At 53.7% G+C, this 15929-nt stretch overlaps 1 protein-coding gene across 1 annotated transcript; it reads right to left on the bottom strand.

Annotated features, from left to right (window-relative positions):
• Nucleotides 1-629: 629 nt before the first annotated feature.
• On the bottom strand, nt 630-15454 carry LOC122692059 (cytochrome P450 2S1). Its single transcript, XM_043899241.1, has 9 exons — nt 14993-15454; nt 13603-13768; nt 11174-11323; nt 10235-10395; nt 9913-10092; nt 7443-7584; nt 5820-6007; nt 2038-2179; nt 630-1945 (listed from the first exon to the last, which is right to left on the bottom strand). Exons 1-9 carry the CDS (start codon nt 15167-15169, stop codon nt 1764-1766), a joined length of 1488 nt encoding a protein of 495 aa, XP_043755176.1. The 5' UTR covers nt 15170-15454; the 3' UTR covers nt 630-1763.
• Nucleotides 15455-15929: the final 475 nt, after the last annotated feature.

Genomic DNA, 15929 nt, shown 5'->3' with positions numbered 1-15929 from the left:
ACTTTATAAAAGAAAATAAGAAATGGAAAAAAAAAAATGTTGGCAGGGGGAATGTCTTTTCCTATTAGGAATGTGTATTCAATTATTTTCTGAGATTGGCTTTAAAATCATCGTAAGAGAACAGCTGATGAAATAAAACTAGCAGGAAGTTGATGGCTTATCGAATGAGGCCGGGTCATGGGCCCACTGTCCTATTCTCTCTACTATTGTATATTTGAAAACTTCCTTACTAGATAGTTGACAAATAAAAAGATGCTTCTGGCTCCCTTGTGAAGGGAGGGAAACGGTGGCAGGAGAGGCCAGAGTGAAGGGTAGGGTTTGTGTTTCAGCATCTGCTTTCAGTTTGGGAGGGTGCCCAGGATGGTGGGCGGTCACCTTCGGGCTGTCCCAAACTGAGGTCCCCCCACCGCCCCAAGCCCGCCCCCAGGCCTGCAGCCCTGCCCCTCCCCCCACCAGCCCCACCGGAAGTGAGGCCTGGGACAGCTCCCCTCCCCCACCACCTCCACATCTGCTACTGATGTCAACAGCCAGGGTAGGCGGGGGCCGCGTTTTTCAGCTCCCGCCTAGCCTCGAGGGAGGGGCGGACCCCCATCCCCACCCCTTACTCACAATGATGGACACTGTCACACTCAGACTAGGCCCTGCCCCGGGGCCAGAAACAAACTTTTATTGCAAAACGGGGACCTTCCAAGTGGCAAGGATGTCAGACCTGGCCTCTTCCCCGACACGGGGAACTGGAATCTGGCTCTTTCCACAGGGTCTAGCTGGGACTGTGACGCAGAGTCGGGGCGGTGGGTCAATGTGTGTGCTGAGGGGGGTGGGGGAGCTGGAGAGGCTAGGGCTGCCTTGGAGGCTCAGTGGCAAAAAGCCTGCCTGTCCATGCCGGAGACAAGAGACAGGGTTCGATCCCTGATGTAAGCTGGCGCGTGCACACGTGTGCTACCCTGGCCTGGGGGTCCACGTGTGTCCAAGTTTACCTGGTCCCCAGGTTTGTGCGCACAACTGCACACTGGGGTGTGTCTGTATTTGGGAGCATTTGAGGATCAGGGTACCTGCAAAGGGGATGCCCTTGAGGGCTGAAGGGGCAGAGGAGGCCGCAACTGGGGCCCCGGAGGCTGTGTTGTGTCTTAACGGGGAGATATCCAGCAGTTCCGCTGGTGTCACACACACGTGGGTTGGCTGTGTGGTTCCATGGTTGGGGGCCTGGGGATGGTGACAGTCTTATGCCTGGATAGTGGTAGGGTCACCGAGGGACATACCTCACTGAGGACATGTGTGTGGTGACATGACCTAGCCTGGGGTCTCTGCTCCAGGCTCCCAGAGACAGTGGCACCGGTAAATCTGATGCATTCAGAGGGCACATGGGCCACAAACACTGTGGCCATTGCCATGAGTTGTGAAGGCAGCAGCTGAATGCCCACGTGTGGGCTGTGAGTCCAGGGTGGTTGTGCCGTGTGTTAACTTGGTGGGTTATCTGGGTTCGTGGTCGTGATTTCAGACGGACTGAATTTCTGTCTATAGAAAGCAGTGTGGCTTAGTTGCCTTGTGGTTCTCGTGGGTGTGTCTGGGTGCGTAGTTGTGTGGGCTGATGACCCTGCGGATGTGGAGGCTGAATATACGTGTGCGAATACACACCTACTCGGGCGTGAATGAGGCTGCCTGTGGTGTAGACGCGTGGCTCTGGAGACGCAGCCGGGTCCATGCCCGCCGTCGAGGCTGCCACCCTCCCACGGCTCCCTCTGTCATCCGGTCCACACAGCGGGTCAGCGGGGCCGGAATTGCAGCTGGAAGGCTTGGGGGATGTTGAAAAGGCCACTGATGGCCGGCTGGAGGCTCAGGGTGCCTGGCGGGCACGGGCCCTCCAGCGAGAAGGCCTGCAGGATGGCGGTGAACAGGAGGAAGAGTTCGGTCCGAGCCAGGCCCTCCCCGAGGCAGACGCGCTTACCTGGACGGAAGAGAGAAGCGGCGCTGGGCCAGCTGTCCTCCCCGCCAGGCACACGGGGACCGGTGAGTGGGCAGGGGCGGCCCCAAAGATACCTAAGGAGAAGGGCAGGAACGCCTCGTGCTTCTTGAACTTCCCGTCCGCGTCCAGGAATCGGCCTGGGTTGAACTCCTCGGGCTCTTCGAAGACCACTGGGTCATGCAGGATGGAGCCAAGAAGGGGGAAGACCTCTGTGCCCTGTGGTGGTGGTGATAGTCGCTCAGTCGTGTCCCACTCTTTGGGATTCCATAGACTGGAGCCCGCCAGGCTCTTCCGGCCATGGAATTCTCCAGGCAAGAATACTGGAGTGGCATTATCAGAGAAATGCAAATCAAAACCACAATGAGGTACCACTACGTGCCAGTCAGGATGGCTGCTATCCAAAAGTCTACAAGCAATAAATGCTGGAGAGGGTGTGGAGAAAAGGGAACCCTCTTACACTGTTGGTGGGAATGCAAACTAGTACAGCCGCTATGGAGAACAGTGTGGAGATTTCTTAAAAAACTGGAATTAGAACTGCCATATGACCCAGCAATCCCACTTCTGGGCATACACACCGAGGAAACCAGATCTGAAAGAGACACGTGCACCCCAGTGTTCATCGCAGCACTGTTTATAATAGCCAGGACATGGAAGCAACCTAGATGCCAGACAAATGGATAAGGAAGCTGTGGTACATATACACCATGGAATATTACTCAGCCATTAAAAAGAATTCATTTGAATCAGTTCTAATAAGATGGATGAAACTGGAGCCCATTATACAGAGTGAAATGAGCCAGAAAGATAAAAACCAATACAGTATACTAATGCATATATATGGAATTTAGAAAGATGGTAACGATAACCCTATATGCAGGACAGAAAAAGAGACACAGATGTACAGAACAGACTTTTGGACTCTGTGGGAGAAGGTGAGGGTGGGATGTTTCAAGAGAACAGCATAGAAACATGTATATTATCAAGGGTGAAACAGATCACCAGCCCAGGTGGGATGCATGAGACAAGTGCTTGGGGCTGGTGCACGGAGAAGACCCAGAGGGATCGGGTGGAGAGGGAGGTGGGAGGGGGGATCGGGATGGGGAATACGTGTAAATCCATGGCTGATTCATGTCAATGTATGGCAAAAACCACTACAATGTTGTAAAGTAATTAGCCTCCAACTAATAAAAATTAAAAAAAAAAAAAAAAAGAATACTGGAGTGGGTTGCCGTTTCCTACTCCAAGGGAGTCTTCCTGACCCAGGGATCGAACCTGGGATCCAATCTTCCTGACCCAGGGATCTCCCACACTGCAGGCAGATTCTTTACCATCTGAGCCACCAGGAGAGATCATAACAAAGCTACAAATATCCAGACTCCCCTGGTGGCCCAGTGGCTAAGAATCTGCCTTCCAACGCAGGGGACACTTGTTGGGGAACGAAGATCCCGCATGCCGAGGGGCAACTAAGCCTGTGCACGGCTGGAGAAGCCTATGTGCCGGAACAAAGACCCAGCACAGCGCCCCCCAGCCCCACCCTCCCTCCAAAATTCTGGCCCCTAAGCTCTTGGAAAACAGTGGGGACATAAAAAAATATAAAAAACACCCCAAACTACAAATATCCCTCACCCCTCAGGTTTTCAGTTCCTGAGGGCAGAGCGCAGCAGTCTGGAGTGTTGGGGAAACTGACCCACAAAACATAGCGGCATCATGTTTGCTGAGTATTTTTACGGATCAGGCATCTTATTTAGTATTACATATATTACCTCATATATACTACATACACATATTATACTTACAAAGATACACAAACTCACTAAATCTTTTTAACAAGTCTGCAGGTGTGTGTGAGTGCTCGTATCTGACTCTTTGCAACCCCATGGACCATAGCCCGCCAGGCTCCTCTGTCCATGGGATTTTCCCGGCAAGAGTACTGGAGAGGGTTGTCATTTCCTTCTTCATTTAACAAGTCCAGGGAACAGTTATTAATATGATCTCCATTTTAAAGATGGGGGACTTCCCTGGCAGTTCAATGGTTAGGACTCTGTGCTTCAACTGCAGGGGGTGTGGGTTCGACCCTTAGTCAGGGAACTATTAATAGTTGCAAGTTGCGCAGCCAAAAAAAAAAAAAAATATGGGAAAACAAAGGCTCAGAGATCTTAAGCAACTTGCTTGAGGCAACATCTGGACATGGCAATAGCAGAGCTTATTATTTTCACATTTGTTATTATACCTTGAGGGTACGCTGTGATTAAGCTGTGGCTGTCCTAAGCCACTTAGCTCAGAGTCCAGCTTTCTGCCTCTGTGGTCTTCTGGAGGTGAAGGGTGGGTGGGTGAGGGCTGTCCATGAAGGCTTCCCCTACTCGGGTTTGGGGAGAGGGGCAGCCCCTTTACTGAGATCAGAGTTCCCATGTTCCCAAGACTATGGTGGAGGGTGAATGAAGGTCGGGAATTTGAGGAGGGGGTGAGGGACCTCCTTTATTAGGGACACTCACTAATGGGACTCTGAATTGGGAAGGTTGAGTGAGCACTGAGGAGAAGGTCATACTATCGCTGTTCAAAAAAGAGGTAAAAAAAAAAGAAGAGAAAGACAGATAGCAATGGTTAAAGCATAGGCTTTGGGCTTAAATCCTACCCATATTGCTCATAGGCTGGGTGAGCTTGGCAAATCTAACCTCTCAAGGCTGTTTCCTCATCTGTAAAGTGAGCATGATAAAGCTATACTGTTGCTCTGAAGGTTAAATAATGACATATGTGCAAATATAATAAGGTAATATGTGCAAAGCATTTAGAATAATGTCTGGCACAAAGCAGGTCCTTGATCACTGATGCCTGTAAATGCTGTTGCCATTATCGTAGTTGTTGTAGTTGGGCAATGGTCATTGCTTTAGCAACAGTTGCTGCTGTGGGGTACGTAGGAGCCCCACTTCTTGCACAGCTCATTTGGTGTTCCGGTGTTTTTCTTTTTGGCCATGCCACGTGGCATGTGGGACCTTACTTCCCCTACCAGGGATTGAACCTGTGCCCCCTGCATTGGAAGTTTAGGGGCCTTAACCACTGGACCACTGGGAAAGTCCCTCATTTGGTGTTTCACAAGCCTCATTTCACAGATTCCTTACAATTTCAAATTGATAATATTATTGTTTCCGATTTAGTAGAGAAGTAGATGGAGGTTCAGAGGGCGAAGTGATTTGCTCCAGGTCTCAGCTAGAAAACAGCAGGACTGGATTCTAACTGCTTTGAGTTGGATTCTACAACCAACTCAAGGAGCAACTTGCCAGAAAGGCACTTACGGTTTCCAGGGAGATGTCGCCCCCTGGTGGTGCTAGCTGTGAGTTGCTCTCGAATGAAGGGGCAGGAACTGAGTGTGTAGGTGTGGAGGGAAGGAGAGCCTGATTGCGTTTGCAGGGAGGAGGGGAATGGGGGGGGGGGTGTGGAAGGGAGAGGCCTCCGTTGGCCCTCAATTCTCAACTTGCTTCCCTGTCTGTCACCTTATCTGATTGTCTCAGCCACAACTGGAAGGAGGCAGAATAGCGGGGCACAGAGGAGCCTGGTGCGCTGCAGTTTGTGGGGTCGCAAAGTCAGACTCGACCAACAGCAAAGAATTAGGATCCACTGGACACATGGGCAAGCAGGCTCAGAGACAGCGTCAAAATGCAAGAGCAAATGTACACAGAAGGAAACAGAGGGGCAGAGACAAGGACAGAAAAAGAGAGGAAGATGTCACCCAGAGAGGAGAGAGAAAGAGGAGGAAGATGAAGACACAGAAAAACAGACCAAGATCCAGAGACAAAGACAGGAAGGGACCCAAGGCTCAGAGGAGAGACAGCCGCTGGGTCTGGCTGACCGGAAAACCTACCTGCGGCAGGGTGTACCCCCGGAAGCGGGTGGTCTTGGTGAGGGCTCGGGGTATTCCCATGGGTACCAGTGCCAGCAGCCGCTGCGCCTCATGCAGAACTGCATCCGTGTAGGGGAGGCGGGCTCGGTCCCCCAGGCTTGGCCCCTGGCTGGCCCCCAGCTCTCGCATCAGCTCCTCCTGCACGCGCTCTGCACGCAAGAAGAGGAGAGTTGGAGGTCAAAGGCTGGTCGGGGTCCTGTGGTCTCCCCTTGGACGTCTCACCTTTTTCTTCTTTTTAAAACATTTATTTATTTATTTAGCTGTGCTGCCCGAATCTCAGTTTCCTGACCAGGGATTGAAAGCATGTGAAAGCATGGCATCCTAACCACTGGACCGCCAGGGAACTCCCATCTGTTTGATCAGCTATGGTTAGGGGTGAGGCTGGCGGGCAGGGAGGAAGAGTCCTCTGTCCTGTGTGCTGGGCATCAGGTCTCTCTCCTTCCAGTTCCTGCAGCAATCCTGTGGTGGTGGCAGAGCCATTTCCCAGATAAGGACACTGAGGCCTGGTGAGCTGAAATCGCAGCTGACTCCATTCCACCAAGGCCACCAGGTTCCAGCTTCCCTGTCATCCCATCCCACTGGCTCGATGGCATTTGATGGAGTGGCCTGACCCTGAAATGACCCTGCAGTGCCTTGGGGCACATTCCCAGCCTTCCCTCACCAACACAGCTTCAGGTCTTGCCTGTGCTCTGATAACCCCGGTTTGTTTTTTATCTCCAGTTCTGACCCAGGTTGGATGCCTCCCCGTGGTGGTCCCAGGCTCCTCACTCTCAAACTGTCTCCAGATGGGGCTTCCCCAGTGGCTCGGCAGTAAAGAACCCGCCTGCCAATGTAGGAGACTCAAGTTCGGCCCCTGTGTTGGGAAGATCCCCTGGAAGAAGAAATGGCAACCTGCTCCGGTATTCTTGCCTGGGAAATTCCATGGACAGAGGAGCCTGGCGGGCTAGTCTGCAAAGAGCTGGGCACGACTGAGCAATTGAGCATGCATACACGGCCTCAGCGTCTCCCCTGAAATAGCTCCTCATCCTTCTGCCTCCATCTCAGGGTGGCCTCGCGGCTCCCCCATCCCCTGGCCAGAGCCAGGGGCCTGTCCCCGGACGCCTCCCTCCCTTGTCATCCTCTACCACCTGCCTACCAGGCCCGCTCTTCCCTCCTCACAGCCTGGCCCAGCCCTGTTCTCTCCCACCCAGGTCCCTGCCCTGGCTCCACCCTGTCCTCCTGGCATCCTCTTTCACACTCTACAACTTACTTCTTCATGACACACCAAAACATTTTTCCAAAATGCTAATTTAACCTTGCCTTTCCCTGCTCAACAGCCCTCCATGGCTCCCCATTGCTCAGGGTTAGGCATACAGTGTACCACCAAGGGAGCAAGGCCGGAGACATCTCCTGCCTCCTTTCTCACTTCACTGTGCCTCAAGCTGCAGCCAGCGGTCCCCAAACTTCCCGCTCTTCAGACACCCTGGATGTCTGGGCTCATTCTCATCTCCATGCCCTGGCTCAGACTGCCCACTCTCTTGAACATTCTTCTTCTCGAGCCCTCCCTCCTGTTCCCAGGGCCCGGCTGGTGGAGAAGGCTCCTACCTTGGACCTGAGGGTATTTCAGCAGGAGCAGCAGGGTGTATCGGATCGTGGTGCTGACGGTCACTGTCCCGGCAAACAGCATATACACGACTGTCATCAGCAGGTTCTCGTCGGTGAATTCTGTGTTTGGGTCTTGCTTCTCCTGGGAGAAACCAAGCAGAAGAACTCAGACGACACAGGCTGCAGGCAGTAGAGACCCAGCAGAGCCACGTTCAGGGTACAGTGCAGCAAGTTGAAAGCTTTGTCAGGGAGTTTAAACAAAATGTATGGGCAGGTCGGGTCTTGACATTAGTTCTGTTGGCTTGAAATGGTTTAAAAATGAAAGAGTGGCTACGATAAAAAAAAAACCCAAACAGAAAATGACAAGTGCTGATGAGGATGTGGAGAAACTGGAACCCCCATCACCAAGGGAACATATGAAAAGGTGCAGTTGGGACTTCCCTGGTGGCCCAGTGGTTAAGAATCTGACTGTCAACGCAGCGGACACGGGTTTGATCCCTGGTCTGGGAAGATCCCACATGCTCAGAGCAACTCAGTCTGTTTGCAACAACTCCTGAGGCCACACTCCTAAAGCCCATGCTCTGCAACAAGAGAAGCCACCGCAGTGAGAAGCCCGTGTTCCGCAAAGAAAAGTAGCCCCTGCACACCGCAACTAGAGAAAGCTCAAGTGCAGCAATGAAGACCAAGTGTAGCCGGAAAAAAAAAAAAGCAGGGTGCAGCTATGATGGTAAACGGTATGGACTGCTGTACCTCAAAAGCTACAAACAGAATTACCGTGTGATCTAGCAATTCCACTTCTGGGGATTTATTGAAAAGAGCAGAAAGCAAGAAAAAAAATAGAAAGCAGGATCTCGAAGGACATTTGTACACCCATGTTCATCACAGCATTATTCACACTAGCCAAAAGGTGGAAGTAATCCAAGTGTCCACTGATGGATGAATGGATAAAGAAAATGTGCTATATTCATACAATTCAGCCTTAATAAGGAGGGAAATCTTGTCATGAGGTACAGCAATAATGAATCCTGAGGACATTATGCTAAGTGAGATAAGCCACAAAAGGACAAATACTGGTGGCTCAGATGGTGAAGCATCCGCCTGCAATGTGGGAGACCTGGGTTCAATCTCTGGGTCAGGAAGACCCCCTGGAGAAGGGAATGGCTACCCACTCCAGTATTTCTGCCTGGAGAACTGCATGGACAGAGGAGCCCTGCAGGCTATAGTCCATGGGGTCAGGAGTCGGACACAACTTAGCTACTAACACACACACACGAGGTGCCTAGAGTAGTCAAATTCATAGAGACAAAATGTAGAAGGGGGTGGCTGGGGGCTGGGGGCTGTGGGAGGGAAGAAGGGGGAGCTGTCTTTTAATGAGTACAGAATTTCAGTTTTACTGGTTGAAAAGAGTTTTGGTGATGGGTGGTGATGACATAATATCGAACACTACTAAACTGTACACTTCATTTTTTTTTTTAACCATGCCACACGGTTTGTGGGCTCCTAGTTCCCTGACCAGGAAGTGAACCCAGGCCCTTGGCAGCAAAAGCATGGAGTCCCAACAGCTGGACCACCAGAGAATTTCCAAATTTTTTACATTTTAATTTTTTACAGAAGTCTAGTTGATGTATGTTTCCAGTAGACAGCAGAGTTATACAGATTGTATACAGAATGTATAGAGATTCAGTTATACATAACTGAATCATACTATATATATTCTTTTTCAAACTCTTCCATTATAGGTTATTACAAGACATTAAATATACTTCCCTGTACTATACAGTAGGTCCTTGTTTATCCATTTTATATACAGCAGTATCTGTTCATTTCAAATATAATTAAATCTTTTTAATTAAAAAAATGAAAAGAAATGGGAATTCCCTGGCAGTTCAGTGGTTAGGGCTCCATACTTTCACTGCTGAGGGCCTGGGTTCAATTCCCGGTCAAGAACTAAGATCCCACAGACCATGCGGCATGGCCAAAAAAAAAAAAAAGTAGGGCCACAGAATTAAGAAAAAAATTCCTCTCAGTCCATAAGGCTGCATGTATTCAAAGACTGTGGCTCTGGGTATCTCCCCTGCTTGCAAAGTGTGTACAGTTAAAAAGTAGTTCTTTCCACAGGAGTCATCGTAATGCAAATTTTCCCATATGCTAGTTGTTCTCACATAATTAATAAAGAGGACTTTATTAGTGTAGTTTACTATTTCAAGGTTTCGTAAGTAAAGCATCGTAATTGATAGGAACTGTCCCGTGTAGGTGAGGGGAAGTGACCATGAGGGTTGACAGCAGCGGGTCAGGGGGCTTGAGGCCTGGGCAGGGGGCTGAGGCTGGAGGGAGGAGAAGATGCAAGGGACTCAGACCCGCATTCACAGAGGGACGTGCAGAGAGAAAGAGGGAGGGTGACAGAGCATCCCAGCTACACCACCCGGGTGGGGGTTGGCCAGGAGGCCCTCCCAACCCTAACCTTCCCCACCTTTGCCATCTTCAGCAGGAAGGCGTCCACGAGATCGCGCGCGGGGCCTGAGGCGCCCAGGCTCCCCTCATGCTGCCGCACCTGCTGGGTGGCGAAGGCGGCCACGGTGCCCAAGTGGCCGAGGAGCTGCGTGTGGGGGCCCGGGAGGCACTGTAGGAACCGGGAGAACATCTCGTAGGTCTGCGGGGAGAACGACAGCCATTTTCACGGGGGCCCTGCACCAGGGCAGAGGGGCAGGCGGACAGGGCGCTCTGGGATTACCTGGAAGAGGCGGGCAGGAGCCTTTGGGGAAGGTGGCCGGAGAAGGGTCCCAGTCACTTACCTGGCCCCACGGGGAGCTGACCCCCACGGCGATGCCGCCAGCCGCTTGGACCACGGCCTGGAACTCCTCATTGTCGTAGGGGAGGCGGAGGTCGAAGACGAGGGAGCAGATGATGTTGCAGCTGGCCTGGGCCAGCAGCAGGGAGGGGTCAAATGGCCGTCCTGGGAAGGGAGGGCAGCGGGGAGGCTGTGATGGAGACAGGCAGAGCGGAACTGACTCGGGCAGAGCTGGTCCACAGCGATGGAAGAGGGGCCCGCCACCACCGGGAAGAGACAGGCCCAGAGTGAGACAGAGACAGCAGAATGAGATAGAGAGAGACAAGGAGACAGAGTCAGCGAGAGATGCTGAGAGAGACAGACTGGGAAAGGGAGTTAGACTTGGGGTCTTCCCTGGGGGTCCAGTGGCTGAGATTCTGCACTCTCACTGCAGGGGCGAGGGTTCAATCCCTGATCAGAGAACTAGATCCCGCGTGCCACTCGGCTTGGCTTGGCCAGGGGGAAAAAGAGAGAGAGAGTTAGAGAGAGACAGACTTACAGGAGAGAATAACAAAAACAGAGAAAGGTGGCCCAGTGGGAAAGAATCCACCTGCCAGGGTGGGAGATGAAGGAGATGCGGGTTTGATCCCTGGGTCGGGAAGATCTATTAGAGGAGGACATGGCAACTTGCTCCAGTATTCTTGCCTGGAGAATCCCATGGATGGAGGAGTCTGCCGGGCTATAGTCCATGGGGTCACAAAGAGTCTGACATGATTGAGCGACTGAGCACACACAGAGAAAAAGAAGAGGCAGAAAGAGTGATGTGACAGTACCAGGGACACAGGCCCTCAGGGAGACAGCAAGACGGACAGAAGGTGGAGGAAGACAGAGGTGGAGTAGACAAAGTCCCCAGCCTGGCCCCCGAGGGAAGAAGTTCCTGCTGTAGGCAGGCCACCCTGCTGACCTTTTGTCCCCTGGAGCGCCTCCACCAGACATCGGGCCTCCGCCTGGATCAGCTCCTCGCCTTCTCGCTTCCCCATGCCCAGGTCCCGCAGAGCCAGTGTGGTGAACTTCCTCAGCTGCCTCCATCGCTCCCCGTTGGAGAAGAACACGCCTGCACAGACGGCTAGGCTCAAGGAGGGACCAGCCTTCCCCCGATCCCCAGGACTCCTCCCTTCCTCCCAGGGAGGTGCCCTGTCCTGAGTCCATAAGAGCCTAGTCCAGGCAGGAGGACTCAGGAGGTGCTCCATCAGTGCCTAACCTTGCGTCAGAGGCTGACCTCCTGGGGAATCATTAATGAGGATTATGCAGACTCCTTGTGTCTGGATAATTCACCAAGGTGAATGAAGATGTCTTCCTTTCTTCTGTCTATCCATCTTTTTATTCCTCTATTCACCCACCCTCCCATTTATCCTTCCTTCCTCTTCCTCTTTCTCCCTCCCTCCCACCCTTCTATCCATCCATCTTAACATTTATGTAGGTCTTCTCAGCTGACCCTAGTGGTAAAGAACCTGTCTGCTAATCCAGGACATATAAGAGAGGCGGGTTCGATCCCTGGGTTGGGAAGATCCCCTGGAGAAGAAAATGGCAATTCACTCCAGTATTCTTTCCTGGAGAATCCCGTGGACAGAGGACAGAGGAGCCTGGCGGGCTACAGTCTATAGCGTTCCAAAAAGTGGGACATGACTGAAGCGACTTAACATGCATGCACGCATTGGGTCCCAGGCCCCAATGCCCCAAACAGGGAAGGAGGAGGAAGGAATTGCACTGTTTTCCTCTTTATCCAAAAGATTTGCTTTGGACAGAACATTCCCTGTTCTGAGCTGTTTCCACTTGTAGAATGCCAGCCCACGGTGGCCTCCTGGATGCCTCCTTCTGGATGTCCCCTGCCCACCCATCCCTCCACTAGGGCCCCACACTGGCCTCATCATCTCTCCTTGGTTCAGCCACCGAGCATCCCATTCCCTGCCCAGAGTCCTGCATTCCCCTCCCGATCACTCCCCCCCCCCCACGCCCCCCACTCCATGGCCCCAGCCCTGGTCCAGCCCAAGCCTCTCTCTGGACTCCCACACAGGAACCAGAGGACCTTTCTAACTCTGACTCTACTCTTTTCCAGGAAAACCCAAAGTCTGGCTTGACTCAGGCTCTGCATGATCAGGCTCCGCAGACTTCTCCAGCTTTGTTCCTCATGCCTTTTCTCACTTCCTCAAAGGTGTCAGCATGTCCCCTCGGCCTCTGGCCCTGCTGTTCCCTCTGCCTGGACCACTCACCTCTTCCTCCTCACTGAACTAACTCCACTCAGCCTTGAGGTCTCAGCTTAAATGTCACCTGCTCTAGGAAGCCTTCCCTGATTGCTTCCATTCTCCCCTCAACTCCCTCTGCTCCTGTGGCCAGTAAAGGCCCCCTCTGTCCTGCTTTCAGGAGTGTGCATGCATGCTCAGTCATGTTTGACTTTTTGCAACCCCATGGACTGTAGCCCTACAGGCTCCTCTGTCCATGAAATTTTCCAGGCAAGAATACTGGGTTGCCATTTCCTCCGCCAGGGCATCTTCCCAACCCAGGAATCAAACCTGAGTCTCTGGTGTCTCCTGTATTGGCAGGGGGGTTCTTTACCACTGGTGCCACCTGGCTTTAGAAATCTAGTCTCTCCCTCCATTGTCTTCTCACACCGCTCATCACTCCCACAGTAAAACATGTCATTACATTTGTTACTGCTGTGTTCCCAGTACCCAGCCAGGTGTAATTAAAAGTTGTCAGTCGACGAATGCTTGCTTATCTTACCCCTGTGCTTTTGTAGGTGCTGGTCGCTCTGCCTGGAAAACCGTTCCCCTAGTCCTATGAGTCTCAGCTCAGACTCCCCATCTTTCAGGAAGACCTCCTGGACAGGCTGGGCCAGGCACCTCCTCCAATTCCATCAGTCCCAGGGCTTCCCGCAGGCCAGCCCTGACCTGTCTGGACTGTCACTATCTGGTGACAGGTCTGTCTCCTGACCTGTGCGCTCTGGGAGAGCAGGGCTGAGGCTGTTTATTTACTGCCGTGTTCCCTGGAGCACCCAGCACTGGCCTCCTGCTTTCAATCTTAACACAGAGACTCGTTTGTACATTTTGAGTGTTTGCCCACTAACTCCCAGTGTCTCAAACACTCTCCCTTTTCCTCCCAACCCTGCGGCTTCCCCTGGAGCAGTAATAACTCTATTACAACCAGATAACTAATGAGTGCTGATTTTGAGCAACCTTCAGTACCTTTAGGTAATAGGCACTGTTATCATCCCATTTTACAAATGAGGAAACAGAGGCCCAGAGACCCTGAACCATGCACAGGTCACAGGCCAATAAATGGTGGCAGGCTCTGAGTGAAGGGACCCAGCAGCCTCCAGCTCCCCTTGTGACTCACCGTGGCTATCGAAGGTCCCGTCCAGCGTTGCCACCATCCCCCGCCCGCTGAACTCCTCAGCCTGGCCTCCCAGGGCCTCCTGCACAGCCTCGTGCCCGACTAGGACCACCACGCGCCGCCAGGGTCCCAGGTACACGGTGAACACCGGTCCGTACTTCTTACTCAGCTGGGAGCAGGGAGCGAGACGCGTGAGTGATGGGGGGCAGGCTGCTGCCTCTCAAAGTCTATGTGTCTCCATCGTGGCCCCTTGTCTCTGGATGAACCACCTAGGAGGACCCCTTCTGCTTCTGCCTCACCGCAAATGGAAATAGTCCCTTTGGGAGATTCAGTTCTTGTTTTGTACCAGGCCCCCAGCCCCCTGCCCCCAAAAGCTCTCCTTCTCCAACTCCATCACCCAACACATGCTCTGGTCCCCATCCCCTTACCCTGCAGAGCCCTAACTTCTGACGCCAGGACGACCCAAGACCCACCATCACTCCCACAATTCAGACATATAGCGGCAAAAATGGGCACGGGATGATAACGGTGGGTTTCCTTAATCCCCGCCCTCCCCCAAAAAACTAACCACCCCTTTGAGTCACTGCTAAATCCTCAAATTCTGGGGGCAGATATCACCAAGCACCAGCACCATCTCTCTCCAAACAAGACCGCTACCCGCCTTGCCTTGTATGGAGGACCCCAGAATGGGGAACCTCTGGCCTTTCTTCACTTCCCCCCGCCCCGACCCTGAAAAGGTTGGGGCCACTTCAGCCTTCTTTCTCTCCCTCCTTTCTCCTTCCCAGGAGCTTCCGGCTCCCTCCTAGCTGAGTTCCACGTACCCCGCCCCCAGGCCCGTATCCCCTTCAGTCTGGGCAGACAGATTCCTGGAATCCTCCAGCCTCGGCCTCCACCTCCAACTCCCCCGCGTGAGGGGCGGGGTGGGTGGGCTGGGGTGGGGTGGGACACCTTCTTTTTACTTTCTGCTCCCTCCGCAGGAGACTCACCTGTATCTCCCCGCTACCTCTCCCAGTGGGACAAGCCACCACGGTCTCTTCTGCTTGAGGACTCTTGTCTCAGCTCCGGTTCCCTGCACCCCGCTCCAACCTTGCTAGGATCTTCCCAGTCTCTCTAACCCGGGACCCCTGCCACTCTGGATCCTGCTTCCGACCCCTCACACCCTCTCCAGGATTCTCTGCCTCTCCTAGCGCCATCCCCACCCTAGCCTCCTTTCTCACCATCACTCCCTCAACTCTCTCAGCCCGGGACCCCTACGCCCACCCCATCCCGGGGCATCCATAGCCCCTTCGCCTGCATCCTCTAGGATACCCGAGGGCCTCTCTGCGTGGTCTCCCGTCTTGGGGTCCCCTCCCACCCCCTCTCCTCTAGCCGGGACGTCCGCGCGGCCGCTCACCCGCAGGAGCCCCAAGTAGAGCGCCCCCGGCCGGAGCTGCAGGAGGTTGCCCAGCAGCGGCAGCGGCGTGGGCCCCGGGGGCAGGTGGCCTCGGGCCCGGGTCGCAGGCAGCACCAGCGTCACCACCAGGAGCAGCAGCAGCAGCAGAAGCAGCGCCCAGGTGCCCGCCGCCTCCATCTCTGCAGTTTGGCGGCTTCTCCGGTTCTCAGACGCCCCACGCGGCCTGGCCCGTCGGGGGCGGGTGCGGGGCGGCTCCCTCCTTCCCCGCTGGAATCCAGCCGAGAGAGGCGGGGCCGGAGACTCTCCAGTTGAGTGCGGGTGGGATTCTCTCCCCGCCGCCGGATTTCTTTCTCCCAGACGACCGCCGCCGCCTGGTGTCGGGGACACACACTCCCCAACGGTAGTCTCCCAGGTCCCCCAGGTTCGAGGTGGCGGAGACCGCTCCCCGCGCCCCAGGTAGGGCGTGGACCCACGGGAGGAACCTGCATGCCGGAGACTTTGGCCGCCTCCTGGAGGCCACACCCCAGTGCCTGGCGGCGACCCCGCGCCTCCCTCCCCAGCTCCTGCCTCCTTCCTCACTGTAATCTGGGTGTGTGTGCTCTGGTGCGGGCGTGTGTGGTGGGTCTGAGCCGGTTTCCTCCAGCATCTTACATCTTCCCCATGAACTAGGAGGGGGGACGGGACCTTTAACAATGTGTAAATACATAACCAACAAGGACCTACTGTATAGCACAGGCAACTATGCTCAGTATCTTTTAATAACCTGTAATGGAAAGGAATCTGAAAAAGAAAAAAAAAATACACGTGTACATATATATTTGGGCTTCCCTGGTGGCTCAGCCAGTAAATATTCCGCCTGCAAGGAGAGCTGAGGGAGACCTGGGTTTGATCCCTGGGTCGGGAAGAACCCCTGGAAGAGGGCATGGCAACACACTCC

This window comes from Cervus elaphus, chromosome 4, assembly GCF_910594005.1.
Source record: "Cervus elaphus chromosome 4, mCerEla1.1, whole genome shotgun sequence".
Lineage (NCBI taxonomy): Eukaryota > Metazoa > Chordata > Mammalia > Artiodactyla > Cervidae > Cervus > Cervus elaphus.
Note: the sequence above shows the minus strand (reverse complement) of the source record. Positions and strands in the feature narration are given on the sequence as shown.